Consider the following 19,208-nt stretch of genomic DNA (forward strand, 5'->3'; position numbering starts at 1 on the left):
CTCTCCCTTCCTCTCTGTAAAAAATCAATAAAATATATTTTAAAAAAAACAGTCAATGAAAACAAGAGCTGGTTCTTTGAAATGATAAAAAAGATTGTTGAACCATTAGCCAGATTCATCAAGAAACAGAGAGAGGACCCAAATAAATGAAATCAAAATGAAAGCAGAGAAGTAACCACCTACAGCATAAAAATACAAAGATGGTAAGAATATACTATGAACAACTATATGCCAACAAGCTGGACAACATGAATGGATTGGACAAATTCCAAAAGAACTACAGTCTCCCAAAACTGAATCAGAAAACCTAAATAGGCCAGTAACAACTGAGGAAATAGAAGCAATAATAATAATAATTAATAATAATAATAATAATAATAATAACAACTCCCAGCAAACAAAAGCCCTGGTCCAGATGGCTTCACAGGAGAATTTTACTAAACATTCAAAGAAAAAACTAACACCTATACTCAAACTATTCCCAAAATCCAAGTGGAAGGAACACTTCCAAGCTTTTTTATTGAAGCCAGCATTATCCTAATTCCAAAACCAGATAAAGACACTACAGAGAAAGAGGATTACAGGCCAACACCCCTGATGAACACAGATGCTAAAATCCTCAACAAAATATTAGCAAATTGAATCCAGCAATATATTAAAAAGGTCATGCACCATGACTACTTGGGATTTATTCCAGGACATATATAGAACTGGTACAATATTTGCAAATCAATAAACATGATAAATCACATAAACAAATGGAAAGACAAAAATTACACAATCATATCCATAGATGTAGAAATGGCATTCGACAAAATCCAAAAACTATTTTTAATAAAATCATATCACAACATATTAAATGCCATATATGACAAACCTACAGCCATTAACATACGCAATGGGCAAAAACTAAAACCATTCCCCTAAGAACAGGAACAAGACAAAAATGTCCACTTTCACCACTTTCATTCAACATAGTACTGTAAGTTCTAGATACAGCGATTAGACAAGAAGAAATAAAAGGCATCCTAATTGGAAATGAGGAATTAAAACTCTCATTATTTTCTGATAACATGATCTGTATGTGGAAAGCCCTAAAGACCCCACCAAAAAACTACTAGGTTTAATAAATGAATTTGGCCATGGAGCAGGATACAAAATCAATACCCAAAAATGGATGGCTTTTTTATATACCAATAATGAATTCTCAGAAAGAGAAGCTAAATAAACAATCCCGTTTACCATTGCAACAAAAAAAATTAAGATACTTAGTAATAAACTTAACCAAGGAAGTAAAAGACTTGTACTCAGAAAACTACAGGACATTGAAAAAAGAGATAGAGGAAGGTATAAACAAGTGGAAGAATATATCATGTTCATGGGTTGGTAAAATTAACATCATTAAAATGTCCATGCTACCCTAAGCAATCGACACATTCAATGCAATCTCTATTAAAATACTAACGGCATATTTCACAGATCTAAAACAAATACTTCATAAGTTTATATGGAACCAAAAAAGACCCCAAATAGCCACAGCAGTCTTGGGAAAGAAAAACAAAGTTGGATGAATCACAATACCAGATATCATGTTATACTACAAAGCCACTGTAGTCAAAACAGCCTGGTACTGGCATAAGGATAGGCATATACTTCAACGGAACAGAACAAAGACCCCAGAAATTGACTCAAGCCATTACACTCAATATTTGACAAAGGAGGCATGATTATACAACAGAGTCAAGATAGTCTCTTTAATAAATGGTGTTGGGGAATTTGGACAGATACATGCATAAAAATGAAAATAGACCACCCACTTACACCATACACAAGAATAAACTCAAAATGGTTAAAAGACTTAATTGTAAGTCAGGAAACCATAAAAATCCTAGAAGACACCATAGGCAGCAAAATCTCAAACATATCTTGTAGCCATATGTTTACAGATACATCTAGGGCCAAGGAAACTAAGGAGAAAATAAACAAATGGGACGACACCAAAGTAAATAACTTCTGCATAGCAAAATAAGTTATCAACAAAACCAAAAGGGAGCCCACTGTGAGAGAACATACTTGGCAATGATACGTCTGACTTAGGGTTAATATCCAAAATATATAAAGAACTCATACAACTTAACAGAAGGAAGACAAACAATCCAAAAAAAAAAAAAAAAGTGGGCAAAGGACCTAAATAGACACTTCTCCAAGCGGACACACAGATGGGCATGAGACATATGAAAAACTGCTCGAAGTCATTGATCATCAGAGAGGCAAATTAAAATGTCAATAAGGTATCACCTCACACCTGTCAGAATGGCTGCCATCAACAAATCAACAAATGACAAATGCTGGTGAGGATGTGGAGGAAAGGGAACCCTAGTTCACTGCTGTGGGGATGCAGACTGGTGCAGCCATTATGAAGAACAGTATGGAGTTCCCTCAAAATATTAAATAAGGAACTGCCATTTGACCCAGTGATCCCACTTCTAGGAATATATCCTAAGAAACCAGAAATATCAATTAGAATGTATGCACCCTTATGTCCATAGCAGCACAATTTACAATAGCTAAGATCTGGAAACAGCCCAAGTGCCCATCAGTATATGAGTAGATAAAAAAGAAGTGGTAGCCCTAACTGGTTTGGCTCAGTGGATAGAGCAGTAATGGCGAACCTTTTGAGCTCCATGTGTCAGCTTTTTGAAAAACCCTAACTTAACTCTGGTGCCTTGTCACATATAGAAATTTTTTGATATTTGCAACCATAGTAAAACAAAGATTTATATTTTTGATATTTATTTTATGTATTTAAATGCCATTTAACAAAGAAAAATCAACCAAAAAAATGAGTTCACGTGTCACCTCTGACATGCGTGTCATAGCTTCGCCATCACTGGGATAGAGCGTCGGCCTGCGGACTCAAGGGTCCCAGGTTTGATTCCGGTCAAGGGCATGTACCTTGGTTGTGGGCAACTACCCAGTAGGGAATGTGCAGGAGGCAGCTGATTGATGTTTCTCTCTCATCAATGTTTCTAACTCTCTATCCCTCTCCCTTCCTCTCTGTAAAAACTCAATAAAATATATTTTTTTAAAAAGCAGTGGCATATTTACAGCATGGAATACTATGCAGCATTTAAAAAGAATGATCTTTTACCCTTTGAGACAGCATGGAGGGACCTGGAGAGTATTATGCTAAGAGAAATAAGCCAGTCAGAGAAAAACAAGTATCACATGATCTCAGTTATATGTGAAATCTAATGAACAAAATAAACTGATGAACAAAGTAGATTCGGAGATACAGAAGCGTAGAACAAAATTTGGAATCTCGGAGGGAAGGCGGGGGAGGGTGAGGAGGTGGGTAGTGATCAACCAAAGAATTTATATGCATAACCCATGGACACTGAAAACAGGGTGATGAAGGCCTGGGGCAGGGGGTGGGGGTAGGCTAGAAAGGATTAATGGCGGGGAAAGGGGGACATATATAATACTTGGAACAATAAAGATTTTTTAAAGAAGCTGTTTCCTTCATTTACTCAATGTCTTCAAAAATTAATCTATGAAAGGTGAGTAATAGATTGACATGTTAATGTGGTGGTTCATTCTGAGATTGGTAAAAAAAAAAAAATTTAAATCCTTAATTACAGTTTATTGTTTAGCTAAAATGTACGTTCTTTGATTTTTCCTCACAGTGTTTCATGATTGAGGCTAAGGAATAGTGTTTTTGACATGGTTAATCATTTCCATCTTTGTGTTAGTTGACAGTAGAACTTACATATTGTATCACTAATATCAGCATTACTCATTTTTTAAACCTAAAATATAGGGGAAGAATTCAGTAAGATATTCAAATAATTGGACAAACATTTTGAAAACAAGGTGACGTGGCATTGCTCATACTGAGCTATTGGCATGTAAGCAGCACCTCACTGCTGTAATTGAAATATTTAATTATCAGCTAATGTACCAAGATACAAAATAATGATTTGTTGCAACATTTCATTAGAAAGTTAAAGCCTTCACCTAGCCAGTGTTGCTCAGTGGTTGAGCGTCAGCCTATGAACCAGGAGGTCAGGGTTCGATTCCCAGTCAGGGGCACATGGCTGGCTTCAGGCTTCAGGCTTGATCCCCAGTAGTGGGCATGCAGGCGGCCACTGATTAATGATTCTCTCTCATCTTTAATGTTTCTCTCTCTCTCTCTCTCTCTCTCTCTTTCTCTCTCTCACTCTCTCCCCCCTCCCTTCCTCTCTCTAAAATCAATAAAAACATTAAAAAAAGGAAAAAAAAGAAAATTAAAACCTTCCCTGCTATTATGCCATGTGTCTGCTAGCTAAATTAGAAGGGGATAGATTTTAATAGAGAAAGATGAAGACATTTTAGGAAGCCTTTTAGATACTTTCATTTTGGGATAATTTTAAACTTGTGTCCAACTATGTCATGTAAGGAATGACATGCTTCCAGAGTAAAGGATTTCTGTGCCATTCCTGCCTCAACTCACTCTTCACTTTTGAGCACTTCAGTCTGTCGTGCCTTCATCCATGTAAATAAACTTCCTTATACCCATTAATTAATTTGTTACCCTCTTCATAGAATTTCCTGCCATTTTCTTACCTTTAATGAGAAATACAAAGTGCATCCTACATGCAGAGTCTAGCCACAACAGCTAAAACCTTCCACAACAGCTAAATACTTACAGATTTTACATAGAAAAGTAGATTTCTTCTTTCGAAACTGATAAATATGATATTGTGGTCCTCTTTTTTCCATCCGGCATCATTTATTCACAGCTAAGTAGTAGCAGACTGCTTTAAATGGGTTGCAAACAGTAATTTGCCACAGTTCCCACCCAGCCCAGGTCATTAATTTCCCATCAAACCTGCGTGGGTATTTGAGAGGCCAGTGATTTCTGTGAAGCTTGTTGATCTCTTCAAACAGACTTTTTCAAACTTTTTTTGGCCAGTGACTACAGTAAGAAATGCGTCATTTTCTATAACTTAGTGCATGCACACATATGTATAAATTTATGTAAATAAGCGAAAATTTCACAAAATATTATTTAACTTTACTATATGTAGTGATGTCAATATTTTCTGTTCTAGTTCCTTAAGTAATTCTGTGGTTACAAACCAGTGAATTAATTTTACAGACTATTAAGGTATTTTAACTTGCACTTTATAAAAAACTAGAGGCCCAGTGCACGAATTTTGTGCAGGGGGTGGGGGGTGTCCCTCAGCCCAGCCTGCACCCTCTCCAATCTGGGACCCCTTGGGAGATGTCTGACTGCCGGTTTAGGCCCAATCCCTATGGGAGCCAGCAGTCGGACATCCCTCTCACAATCCTGGACTGCTGGCTCCCAACCACTCACCTGCCTGATTGCCCCTAACTGCTTCTGCCTGCCAGCCTGATCACCCCCTAACTACTCCCTTGCCAGCCTGATCGATGCCTAACTGCTCCCCTGCCAGCCTGGTTGCCCCCAATTGCCTTCCCTTGCCAGCCCAGTCGCCCCTAACTGCCCTCCCCTGCCGGCCTGGTCGCCCCCAATTGCCCTCCCCTGCTGGCCTGGCCTGGTTGCCCCTAACTGCCCTCCCCTGCAGGCCTGATTGCCCCTAATTGCCCTCCCCTGCCAGCCTGGTCGCCCCCAATTGCCCTCCCCTGCTGGCCCAGTAGCCCCTAACTGCCCTCCCCTGCAAGCCTGGTTGCCCCTAACTGCCCTCCCCTGCAGACCTGGTCACCCCCAACTGCCCTCCCCTGCCAGCCTGGTCACCCCCAACTGCCCTCCCCTGCCAGCCTGGTCACCCCCAATTTCCCTCCCCTGTTGGCCTGGTCGCCCCTAACTTCCCTCCCCTGCTGGCCTGATCGCCCACAACTGCCCTCCCCTGCTGGCCATCTTGTGGCCATCTTGTGACCACATGGGGGTGGCCATCTTGTGCAAGGGCATGATGGTCAATTTGCATATTAGCCTTTTATTCTATAGGATTACCCTAGCACAGCATTCCCTTATAGCCTCACCCTCCACAAACCTACCCTTGGATGTTAGCTGGTTCTCCACTGCTTCTTCCAAATTGTTGTCTTTCTGTCCTTTGAAGGTATCTTATTCTGTCCTTTGGAGAATCACCTCTACCCTTCTTCATAACAGTCATCTACGTACCTTGAGATAATTCCCCCACAGTAAGAGTTTCTGTAGTCAAACTACTACCATCCCAAACAGGCAGGCTAGTCCCTTTAAATTTGATGGCCAGTAATTTCCATAACTAAACACTGAACCTTTTCATTGCTTGGAACTGAAGAGCCCCTGAAGTTTTAAACCACAGTCTTTGTCCTTTTAGCTCTTTCTTTTCTATACTTTTAATTCCTTTTATAGATTACTGAGTCCTCTGTTTTCCAGCACTTTTCTTTCAAGTGTTTCTCTCCTTGTTTCATTTTCCAGTCTTTTCCATTCTAGGTCCTATAGTAAATGATTTTAATAATTCTTTTTTAAATATATTTTTATTGATGTCAGAGAGGAAGGGAGAGGGAAAGAGAGATAGAAACGTCAATGATGAGAGAGAATCATTGATTGGCTGCCTCCTGCACATCCCCCACAACCCAGGCATGTGCCCTTGGCTGGAATCGAACCTGGGACCCTTCAGTTTGCAGGCTGACGCTCTATCCACTGAGCTAAACCAGCTAGGGCAATAAAAAATATTTTTAAAAAAGAAAAAGAAAGGGAGCATTTTGAGATGTTGCTTCTTGGCATGTCACCAGTTTGGTTTAAATAAACTCAAATAAATATTTTTTAAAAAGAAAAGTAAGCCCTAACCGGTTTGGCTCAGTAGATAGAGCATCGGCCTGCGAACTGAAAGGTCCCAGGTTCGATTCCTGTCAAGGGCATGTACCTTGGTTGCAGGCTCATCCCCAGTAGGAGGTGTGCAGAAGGCAGCTGATCGATGCTTCTCTCTCATTGATGTTTCTAACTTTTTATCCCTCTCCCTTCCTCTCTGTAAAAAAATCAATAAAATATATTTTTTAAAAAAGAAAAGTAAGATATATTGAACTCATTTTAGCAGATTTTCAGTAATAGGTAATTATTTTGACATTTTTATAAGGGTGATGAAGTATTCAGAGGTGATATTTTCTTCTGAAATACATTTCAGAAATTCATCTTTTATTATAAACTAGAGGCCCGATGCATGAAATTCATGCAAGGGGCTCAGCCCTTGCAGCCCTAGCTGCCTCGGCCGGCCCTCACAGCCTCCGGCTTCATCCAGAAGATCCTCTGGAATGTCGTCCAGATGGTCATTCTGCTGTTTGGTCTAATTAGCATATTAGCTCTTTATTATATAGGATACATTATTTATTTTAAATTCTATTTATAGCTTTTTTATTAAGATTTTCTTTAATCATTTTTTTCTTTCTTAAATTTTGTTGATTTTTAGAGAAAGGAAGGTTGAGAAAGAGAGAAACATTGATGTGAGAGAGACACATTAATTGGTTGCCTCCTGCATGTGCCTTGACCAGGGATTGAACCTGCCATCTTTTGGTTTGATGCTCCAACTGGCTGAGCCACACCAGCCAAGGCTATATTTATAGCTCTTGATATCAAAGATATAAAACAAGAAAATTGGTACTTTCATTCCTATTATAATTTTAAATAGATTAACTCATTTTTTATGTATACCTATAACAGAATCATTTAGTGCACCCACATTTTCATATGGACCTGATGGAAATGGTTTCTCTCTTGGATACAGTAAAAATTGGAGACAAGTCTTTGGAGATGAAAAGAAATACTGGCTACTTCCAATATTTTCAAGGTAATTTATAAAATACAGGTCTCAGAAATTATGAAAATTACAGTTAAATGTCTTAAGGTTCAGAGACTACAATATATAATTCTTAGCCTTAAGAATGAAAACCCAGAATAACTTGATTCTATAAAGTATTTTCTTTATTTTATTTATTTATTTTTATTAGAGAGGGTAAAGAAGAGTTTGGGCATATATTTGAATGGAATATTGAAAAAGATGACTCATAAAAAATAAGAATTACTACCTATTTCCTTCAAAATGAAAATACATTGAAATAGAGAAAGAATATAAATAATGAATGAGCCAAGTTGCAAGAGTAAGAATATTAAAAAAGAGGAAGCATTTGAGATCTTGCTTCCTGGCATGTCACCAGTTTGGTTTAAATAAACTCTTATTAAATAACTAAACAAATAAGTAAATAAATATTTTTTAAAAGTAAGGTATATTAAACACATTTTAGTAGATTTTCAGTAATATTAGATAATTATTTTGACATTTTTATAAGGGTGATGAAATATACAGAGGTGATATTTTTAGCCATATCTTCAAAAATTCTATCACAGATTATATATTCTGTTTTATCTTAAATCATAGAAGATCTAACATGTAATGTAATTTTTACTCAAATGTAAATGGGAATATATGTTTGAAATGTTATATAGTTTCCTTTTCTTCCAAATTCATAGCCATCCTAGGCTATCTATATACAAAAGTCATTATAGAAGAGAAAAAAAAATTTGATACTCAAATGATATTTTTGTGAGGGTTGTAGGTTTTTATTTTCCTTAACTGTATTGCCTATTTTTGAGTGAAAATGACTTATTTTGCCTTCGTTTTTGAAAAACATTTTTGCTTGGCATAGAATTCTACATTTTGCTTCATTGTCTTCTGGCTTGTGGTTTTTCTGTTGAGAAATTTGCAGTAACTATTCTATTTTTTTTAATTAAATCTTTATTGTTCAGATTATTACAGTTGTTCCTCTTCCCCGCCCCCCCCATAGCTCCCCTCCACCCGGTTCCCTCCCCCCCCTCAGCACTCCCCCCCTCCCCCACTGTCCTCATCCATAGGTGCACGATTTTTGTCCAGTCTCTTCCAGCATCCCCCACACCCCTTCCCTCCCCCCCCAAGAATAGCCAGTCCACTCCCTTTCTATGCCCCTGATTCTATTATAATCACCAGTTCATTCTGTTTATCAGATTATTTATTCACTTGATTTTTAGATTTACTTGTTGATAGATGTGTATTTGTTGTTCATAGTTTGTATCTTTACCTTTTTCTTCTTCTTCCTCTTCTTAAAGAATACCTTTCAGCATTTCATCTAATACTGGTTTGGTGGTGATGAACTCCTTTAGCTTTTCCTTATCTGTGAAGCTCTTTATCTGACCTTCAATTCTGAATGAAAGCTTTGCTGGAAAAAGTAATCTTGGTTGTAGGTTCTTGGTATTCATCACATTGAATATTTCTTGCCACTCCCTTCTGGCCTGCAAAGTTTCTGTTGAGAAATCAGCTGACAGTCATATGGGTACTTCCTTGTAGGTAACTGACTGTCTTTCTCTTGCTGCTTTTAAGATTCTCTCTTTGTCTTTTGTTCTTGGCATTTTAATTATGATGTGTCTTGGTGTGTTCCTCTTTGGATTCCTTTTGTTTGGGGTTCTCTGCGCATCCTGGACTGGTAAGTCTATTTCTTTCACCAGGTAGGGGAAGTTTTCTGTCATTATTTCTTCAAATAGGTTTTCAATATCTTGCTCTCTCTCTTCTTCTGGCACCCCTATAATTCGGATGTTGGTACACTTGAAGTTGTCCCAGAGGCTCCTTACACTATCTTCGTATTTTTGGATTCTTTTTTCATTTTGCTTTTCCGGTTGGGTATTTTTTGCTTCTTCGTATTTCAAATCTTTGACTTGATTCTTGCTATCCTCTAGTCTGCTGTTGGAACTCTGCATAATATCCTTTATTTCAGTCAGTGTATGCTTAATTTTTAGTTGGTCCTTTTTCATAACCTCGAGGGTCTCACTAGATTTCTTGAGGGTCTCACTACATTTGTCAGCGGTCTCACCAGTCTTTTTGAGAGTCTTACTAAATTTATCGGCGGTTTCTAGAAAGTTCTTGAAAAACCTTAAAAGTGTGGTTTTGAACTCTATATCCAGTCGTTTGCTTTCCTCCATTTCTGTCATTTGTGACCTGTTTCTTTGTCTCCACATTTTTTTTATGCTTCCCTGTGTTGGTAGAGTGGCTTTGTGTGCTAGGTGTCCTATAGGGCCCAGTGGCTCAGCCTCCCCAATTACCTGAGGTGGACACTCTTGGTGCACCCCTTTCTGGGCTTTGTGCACAGCCTTGTTGTAGTTAAGCCTTGATTGTTGTAGGTATCACTGGGAGGAATTGACCTCCAGGCCAATTCGCTGTGAAAATCAGCTATGTCTGCAGTGGGAGAACTTCTGAGCTGGAGATACCCTTCTGGGGCAAGACTTGCTTCAGTGGGGCTTTGGTGCTCACTGAGTCTGCCCCCTGAGTGTGTCCCTTATGGATCTGAGGAGTTGTAATCTGGATGGTCCCACTCTGACCACTGGGTACACTGGCTCTTGGATTTCTAAGGAGGTGCTAATTTAGCCTCTGCCTGAGGCTACCCAGCAGGAACTATGGAGAGATTCCTCTTCTTTGTTTGGGGTTTGGAGGTGCCTAGATGAGGCCCAGCTGTGAAGCAATGCAAGCTGCTGTGGGGCCTTGGGTCTTCTTTTTGGATGTTCTGGGTCTCTCTGACCCAGCTGCTGTTTGTTAGGTAATTTTAGATTGCAAAGGGCCAGGCCATTCATATGCAAAAGCCTCTGGGCACAGCTTGGGTGGGGCGGGGTCTCGGAATCAACAGGGTGGAGCAAACAGCTATGGCTGATCCTCAGCCCTGCCCTAAGAGGTCCCGGGTCTCAGTGTCCCACGGTAGTCACTGCAAGCACCTCTGAGAGAAAGCCGCCCTCAAGTTCCGAGTTCTGCCCACTGCCACACAGTCCAGTTTCTCCCCATATGAGTCTAGGTCCCCAGAGACTCACCTGGAACTGGAGTTCAGAGCAGTCGGGGGCTTGTGACTCCCTCCCGATTCAAAAAGACAGCCGCGACCTCAGTTGCCAGCCCTTGCCGCGTGCACCTCCGTACCTCTGCACTTCCGCATCTCCTCTGAGTCTCAGTGTGCTTTTCTGTTTCCTTCTAGTTGTAGAATTTCCACTCAGCCAGCCTTCCTGTGGTTCTGGATGATGTCCGTTTTGTCTTTTAGTTGTATTTTTGAAGTGGTTCTGTGAGGCAGCAATTTCCGGTGTTTACCTATGCCGCCATCTTGGTTTCTCCCCCTATTCTTTTTTTCAATGAATATGTAATGTGTCTTTTTTTTCCTCCAGCTGCTTTTAAGATTTTCTATTTGTAAATAGTTTCATGAAATTGGGTTTTGTTTTTCCCTGGTATCATTTTCTTTGTGTTCTTGGGCTTAGGATTGATTGAACTTCCCGGTTCTATGATTTTATAACTTTTATCAGATTTGGAAATATTTCAACTATTTTTTCTTCAACTATTTCTTCTGACATCCCCCTCTCCTCATTACAGCAGGGACTCCAATTACATTTATCCACTCGAAGAAGTGCTAACCACAGCTTATTGATTGATGCACTGTACATTTTTTTTGGTGTAGTCTTTTTTCTCTGTGTCATCAAGTAAATCTTATTGCTATATTTTCAAAAGCCAACCTCTTCTGTGTACTTTATATTTTGTCTTCTGTATTGCAAGGTTTTTCCACTGTAGTTGGGACAGACTTTTTTTTTTTTTTTTTTAAATATATTTTATTGATTTTTTTACAGAGAGGAAGAGAGAGAGATAGAGAGTCAGAAACATCGATGAGAGAGAAACATCGATCAGCCGCCTCCTGCACATCCCCCAGTGGGGATGTGCCCACGACCCAGGTACATGCCCTTGACCGGAATCGAACCTGGGACCTTTTAGTCCACAGGCCGACGCTCTATCCACTGAGCCAAACCGGTCTCGGCTAGACTTTTTTTTTTTAAGGTTATTTTTTCTAAACAGATATTTCAATATTAAGGTGTTTTGGTTTTTTTTTCTCTTTTCTTTAAAAATATGGCTCCATGGCCCTGGTTGGTTCAGTTGGTTAGAGCATTGTCCCGATAAACCAATTTTGTGGGTTTGATCCCCAGTCAGGGCACATACAAGAGTCAACTGATGGCCCTAACCAGTTTGGCTCAGTGGCTAGAACATTGGCCATGGACTAGGCAGGGGTGGGCAAACTTTTTGACTCGAGGGCCACAGTGGGTTCTTAACTGGACCGGAGGGCCGGAACAAAAGCATGGATGGAGTGTTTGTGTGAACTAATATAAATTCAAAGTAAACATCATTACATAAAAGGGTACGGTCTTTTTTTTTTAGTTTTATTCATTTCAAACGGGCCAGATCTGGCTCGCGGGCCGTAGTTTGCCCGCGGCTGGACTAGAGAGTTCTGGGTTTGATTCCGGTCAAGAATACACACTTTGGTTGTAGGCTTGATTCCTGACCCTGGTTGGGCGTGTGTGGGAGGCAAACAATTGATGTCTCTCTCACATAGATGTTTCTCTCTTGGTGTCTCTCCCCCTCCCTTCCACTCCACCCCAAAAAAAGGAATGGAAAAAATATTCTCAGGTAGAGGATTAACAAAAAAAAAGAGGAAGAAAAAGAATCAACCAATGAATACATAAATAAGTGAAACAACAGATCAATGTTTCTCTGCATCTCAAAAAAAATTTTTAATGTTGTTCTATTATCTTCTGGCTTAGGAACAAAAAAAATGAGCCCCACTCTTATCTTTATTGCAGTGTTTATAAATTTCCCTCTGGCTACTTTGAAGATTTTATCTTTATCACTGGTTGGATAAAGGGCAGTTGGATGATAATGTTTGGTGGGATGGTTTTCTTTGTGTTTATTCTCTCTAGAATTCATTAGGCTTTTTAAATCTGACTTTATAGTATTCATCATATTTGAATAATTTTCATCATATGTCTTCAGTTGTTTTTGCTGCCTGCTCTACCTCTTCCCATGCCCTCCCCCCACTACCTTTTCAGATACTGGTACTTGATAAATATACCTATGTTAAATTGTGACTCACAGGCCATTGCTCTCCTGCCCCTCTCTTTCCCTCCCCCATCTTTTTTCTTTGCTTTAGGTTGAATAGTTCCTGTTGCTATGTTTGTACGTTCATGATCTTCTGTAATGTTTACTCAGCTGTTACCTAATCCAGTGAATTTTTCATTTCAGATATTTTTCGGCTCTAGAAGTTCAATTTGGTTCTTTTTATATCTTACGTTTTCATTTCTCACTTTTCCTGTAGTTTAAAGTCTTTGTTTCAACTTCTTTTCTATTGACTTTTTTTCTTGTTATATATTTACTTGCTACTTTTCACGCTAGTAATTTTTTATTGGATGAGTGACATTTTGAATTATGAGTGTTTAAATTTTGTCTCCCTTTAAAGAAGGCAGACAGTTTTTTTCTTTTTCTTTTTGTAGGGAGTTATCATCAATACAGTTTCTTGTGCTTCAGCATCTCTCCCTCTTCTTCAGCTCTATCTGATAGATTTAAGCTGCCTTAACTTTAGAAATTTCTATCTCTGTTACCTCAGATCAGTGAGACTATCTTGCTCTGTGTCTCCTCCTGGCCTGGCAAAGGCTGGAACTCACTCGGTCAGTTCTCTTCTTTCACAAAGCACAGTTCTATGATGTTTTGAAAACAGTATTGTATATACTATTCAGTTTTCTGGTTGTTTAAGACTGAAAGATCAGATTTTGTAGTTAATTCATCTTGGATGGAAGTGAAAATTCTTGTTATACACAATTTTGATATTTTTAAAATGTGAAAGTAAGCATATCTGCATTTTTTAGATTGTAACGTTTTGAGGGCAGAGATTTCCTTCTCATTAACTGCCAGATCCTTAGCACTTAAAATAGTACCTGGAATATCATGGGCATTCAGTAAATAAAGTATAGTTGGCATACAATATTATGGAAGATTCTCTTTTTAAATCTATGTAAATTATAAAAGAAAAAGGTGCATTTTTTTTCAGTGGAGGTTAATCACCCTCTTAATTAGAAATACTAGGAAATTTTCTTTGAAATGACAAGTTATTTCCTTATACAAGGTCTCTGAAAAATGGGAGTTGAACTTGACAACGTTGATTTAACTTAATATGATTTAAAATATTACTGATATTTTTTATTATGCAGTTTGGGTGATGGTTGCAGTTTTCCAACTCGCCTTGTGGGAATGGATCCAGAACAAGCTTCTGTTACAAACCAAAATGAATATGCCAGAAGGTGTGCTTCTTGTCATTATGTTTTTCAGTATTCATTGTAAAACAAAATATATATGTGTGTGTGTGATACAAACATGTCTTATAAATACAGTAGTAATTTAGTAAGCCAGCATACATAGCAAAAGAGAACATCTAAATAATTTTTAATATATTTTTAAATATTTTTTTAATCCTGAACTTATTATTGATTTTAGAGAGAGAAGAAAGGAAAGTGAGAGAGAAAAACTGTGAAAGAGTAACATCGATTGGTTGCCTGCTGTGCACACCCTATCAGGGAATTGAACCCAAAACCTGAGTATGGGCCCTGACTGGGAATCAAACCCATGACCATTCAATGTACGGGATGACACCACAACCAACTGAGCCACACTGACCAGGGCTAACTTTTAACTTAGGGTTAATAATATATATCTCCTCACATATTATATTGTTATATAATGTATATGCTTAGGATAACCATACTTTTTATCATCCAAACCAGAATACTTTTCAAAGTAAGAAAGGGAATGCTTGCTCTTACTAGTTGAACCAGAGTAACCACATAAAACTGGAACTGTCTGGACAAACTAGGAAGCAAGGCTGCCCCTAAATATGCTGCATTTTCCTAGAAACTAATACATTCTTTTGAGATTTGATTAAATTGGTGTATGTAAGTTTTTTCTACAAAGAAATTAGTCATTTCTCTATTGACCATTTTATTTTTATAAACAGATTTTAACTGTAGTGTGAAAATGAGATTGAGAATTCAAAAAATACAAATATAAAATTTCATTCATTCATTTAGAGGATATTTTCTCAGTATTTGTATGGCAATCAAACTGATCCATACATTCAAAGTAATTCATTTGAAAATGAAATTTCAAAGAAGATAAAGATACTTCTGGTCCTTACGAGGTAGCTCAGTTTAGAGCGTCATCATGGTAGCCAAGGTTGTGGGTTTGATCTCTGGTCTGGGCACATACAAGAAGCAACCAATGAATGCGTAAATAAGTGAAACAAATCGATATTTCTCCTTCTCTTTCCAAAATCAATTTTAAAAAGAGAGAGAGGGATACTCTGTCAAAGCGAAATAGTTGGAACTTACTACAGAAATTAATTGTGGGGAGAAGAGATTATTAATTACAAGTTTGCATATAATATCAAAAGCATGTAGGCCTTAGAACTTTAGGCCTTAGCTAAGACCTTAGACCTCCAACATTTATTATGGATCTAAACAAATCACTTAAACTGTCAGAGCCTCAATTTCCAGCTATATACCTACCTCCAGTTTTTGCAAAGGTTGAAATAATGTATATACAGCACCTAGCACAGGTATCTGGCCCATAATAGGTATACAACATATTAGTTCCCTTTTCCTTCTTCTTTCATTCTCTGTTCCCTCTCTTCCTAATCTGTTAGCTAGAAAAATAAGTCTACACTAAATCACTTAATCATTTTTTCCCCTTAGATCTAAACTGCAGAGATAGAAAGCAGAAAACTTGAAAGATGACAGGTAATTTTTTTGTACTGGCCACACAGACCTATCCTAATGCTACCTTATGGCTCTTGATTAACATATGTTAAAAATGTTTCAGGCTGGCCTCTGAAGCTTTTTTCTTTTGCCTAATTGTTTTCATTGGCAGTTGGAGTACAGATTCTTGGATCTAGAGAATCATTTAATGAGGGTGTGGGCATATTTTTCTTTTGAAGATTGAGTTGTTTTTTTCATAGTGCTGAGATCTTATGATTTGGCCCATGTTTAGGAGAAGTAATACTAAATTTCTGCTTATTAATTATTATTTTTTTTAATTTTTATTGATTTCAGAGTGGAAGGAAGAGGGAGAGAGAGAGAGAGAAATGTCAATGATGAGAAAGAATCATTGATCAGCTGCCTCTTGTATGCCCCCTCGCCCCCCACTGGAGACCAAGTCCTCAACTTGGGCACATGCCCTGACCAGGAATTGAACTGTGACCTCCTGGTTCATAGGTCAATGCGCAGCCACTCAGTCACACTAGCCAGGCTAATTTAGTGTTCTTAATTGAGCATTAAACTATTTACTAAATTGTTTGCTCTTCTTTTCAGTATTGGCTCAAATCAACCCTTTCCTATCAAACCACTTAGTGAATCAAAAAACCGATTGCTGGACAGTGAATCTCAATGGACAGAGAATGGATCTGAAGAAGGTACTGTCAGATCAGGTAATACTTGTCATCTGAAAACATCACTTCATCTGGTTAAAATAAATTCACCAGGTTGAATTACTGTATAAAAATCGTAAAATACTAAAATATGTGAAACTTTTAAATAAAACATCACACACACACACACACACACACACACACACACACACACACACGGGGTGTTAGTGTTTATTAGTAGATTTTATGGAGAAGGGGGTTCAGTGAGGAAGTGTAGTGGCTGCTGCTGTGTCTTATTCTGTTCACAGATAGGTTGTTGTTGGTTTTTTGTTACCCAGGACATGTATTTCTTTAACTCAGGGATAGAAAGTTCATTTGGCATAATTCTGAATAAATCTTAAGGTGAGTTTTGGTCAAGATGGCAGCATAGGTAAATGTGGTACTCAGAATCTCTCACAACCACAACAAAATTACAATTAAAATACAAAACAGCCATCATTCAGAGTGCCTGAAATCTAGCTGAACAGAAGTCCTACAACTAGGGATATATTAGAAGAAGCCACATCAAGACTGGTAGGAAAGGTGGGGTTGTGGAATGGGCTGGTCCCATACTCACGGATGGCGGTTAAAAGTTGGAAGAGATATCTCAGCTGCAGAGGTACCCCCTAAGGAGTGATGGTCCCAGTCCCACATCTGAACCCCCAGCCCAGAGTTCCAGTGCCAGGAGGAGCAGTCCCCATAACTTCTCTGTTAAAACCAGTGGGAATTGTGGCTTAGTGAGGCTGAGGGTTCCTGGTGTCCAGGTATTCCTCTTAAAGGACTTAGACTCACTTTCTCTGAGCCCCAGTGCTGGAGCAGCAACTCAAAAGATGCCATATGGGGACATACAGGGAGGGACTGAATTGTCTGACTGCAGGGTAAGTTTTGGAGGTGCAACTTTCTCCCAGATAGAAGTGCCAGCGGAGGTCATTTTTTCCTTTTCTGAGCCCTCCTCCCTCAAAATCCCCAGGTGGACACCATATCTGAATCCCATCAACACTGGCTAACACTGTTGGCCTCACCCTGGTGATTTGCTGAGACCCCCCGACTCCACCTTCCCATTTGCAGGCCCACCCAATCCCTTTCCAGAGGCTTTTCCATAACCTGGCTTATGCTTTGGACATTTCTAAAATCTCTCAAACGAGCAGCATCTGGCCTCTGTTTACCTCATACTCCTTGTTAAGTAGCTCCAGGCCTGATACTAGTGGCAGCTAGCCTTGGTTTGCAATTTGGCCTCTCCTCTAGACACCTCCAAGTAAGCACAACTAGCAGTCAACTACAGATTGTTCTGTAGCTCATGCTGGGTGGCCCTTGGCAGGGCACAGGCGGTGGCTGACCTTGCACCTCTTGGGAGGCCCCAGAACTAGTGCACTCAGTGGACAGCACCAGACCACCCCGGATTTCAACCCAACCACCTCTACAAGTGACACACTCAAGGGGTAGAGGTCACAGGCACCAAAGCCCCACTAAAGCAAGTCCTGCTCTATAGGATCGGCCCCTGCACAGCAGCTTCTCCACTGTAGTGAAAGCCTGTCATCTCAGCTGGTCTTTGCAGCTGATCGGCCTGGGGGTCAGTCCCTACCAGTGATTTGCCAAAAACAATCAAGACTCAATTACAACAGGACAGTGCACAGAGTGCACTTGGAGTGCCCAGATCAAGTGACGGGAGGCTGCTCCACTGGGCCCTGTAGGACACCTACTACATGAGGCCACTCTACCAAGTCCAGAGATATAGCAGCTCTACCAAAAACATAGAAAGAAACACAGGGCAGCAGCCAAAATGAGGAGACAAAGAAACATGTCCCAAATGAAAGAACAGGACAAATCTCCAGAAAAAGAACTAAATGAAATGAAGGCAGTCTACCAGATAGAGTTCAAAACAATGATTATAAGTGTGCTCAAGGAACTTAGCAAGAACTTCAGTAGCATGAAAAGGAACATGGAAATTATAAAAAAAAAACCAGTAAGAAATGAAGAATACAATAATTGAAGTGAAGAAAAAGATTACGGGGAATCAACAGTAGAGTAGATGAAGCAGAGGATCAAATCAGCAATTTGGAAGATAAGGAAGCAGAAAATATGCATTTAGAATTGCAAAAAGGAAGAAGAACCCCAAAAGAAGGTAGTGTAAGGACCCTCTGGGACAACTTCAAGCATACCAGCAGTTCATCATGTGGTGCCAGAAGGAGGAGAGAAAGCAAGGAATTAAAAATTTGTTTGAAAAAATAATGATGGAAAACTTTCCTAACCGGTGAAGGAAATAGACATACAAGTCCAGGAAGTGCAGAGAGTCCCAAACAAGATAAACCCAAAGAGGCCCACACAAAGACATTATAATTAAAATGCCAAAGATTAAAGACAAAGAATTCTAAAAGCAGCAAGAGACAAGCTGTTAGTTATCTACAAGGGAATTCCCTTATTACTGTCATCTGATTTCTCAACAGAAACTTTGCAGGCCAGAAGAGACTGGCACAAAATATTCAAAGTGATGAAAAGCAAGGACCTACAACCAAGATTACTCGACCCAGCAAAGCTGTCATTTAGAATAGAACAGATAAAGAACTTCTCAGACAAGAACAATCTAAAGGAGTTCGTTACCACCAAAGCAGTATTACAAGAAACATTAAAGGGTCTTCTTTAAGAAGAAGGAGGAAAAAAACCAAACATCAAAAATATGAATAATAAAATGGCAGTAAATACATATCTGTTGACAATTACTTTAAAATGCAAATGGGCCCTAGCCAGTTTGGTTCAGTGGCTAGAGTGTTGGCCTGTGGGCTCAAGGGTCCTGGGTTCAATTCTGGTCAAGGGCACATGCCTGGGTTGTGGGCTTGATCCCCAGGAGGGGGTGTGCAGGACGTAGCCAATCAATGATTCTCTCTCATCACTGATGTTTCTGTCTCTCCTTCTCCCTTCCTCTCTGAAATCAATAAAAATATATT

The 19,208-nt window shown here is 39.1% G+C and overlaps 1 protein-coding gene across 2 annotated transcripts in view; it reads left to right on the top strand.

Moving 5' to 3' along the window:
* Positions 1-18,960, top strand: part of ZDHHC20 (zDHHC palmitoyltransferase 20) — a gene marked incomplete at its 5' end in the record, with an annotated part of 85,132 nt that extends 66,172 nt beyond the window's left edge. For both annotated transcript variants that reach the window (XM_081083546.1, XM_081083547.1), the window contains 4 exons: positions 7,661-7,787; positions 14,021-14,110; positions 16,172-16,287; positions 18,711-18,960. In XM_081083546.1, the coding sequence (XP_080939672.1) occupies positions 7,661-7,787; positions 14,021-14,110; positions 16,172-16,287; positions 18,711-18,907 (530 nt within the window). In that variant the 3' untranslated portion in view covers positions 18,908-18,960. The remainder of the gene's footprint in view (positions 1-7,660; positions 7,788-14,020; positions 14,111-16,171; positions 16,288-18,710) is intronic.
* Positions 18,961-19,208: the final 248 nt, after the last annotated feature.

Source organism: Myotis nattereri (assembly GCF_964212035.1).
Source record: "Myotis nattereri genome assembly, chromosome: 2".
Lineage (NCBI taxonomy): Eukaryota > Metazoa > Chordata > Mammalia > Chiroptera > Vespertilionidae > Myotis > Myotis nattereri.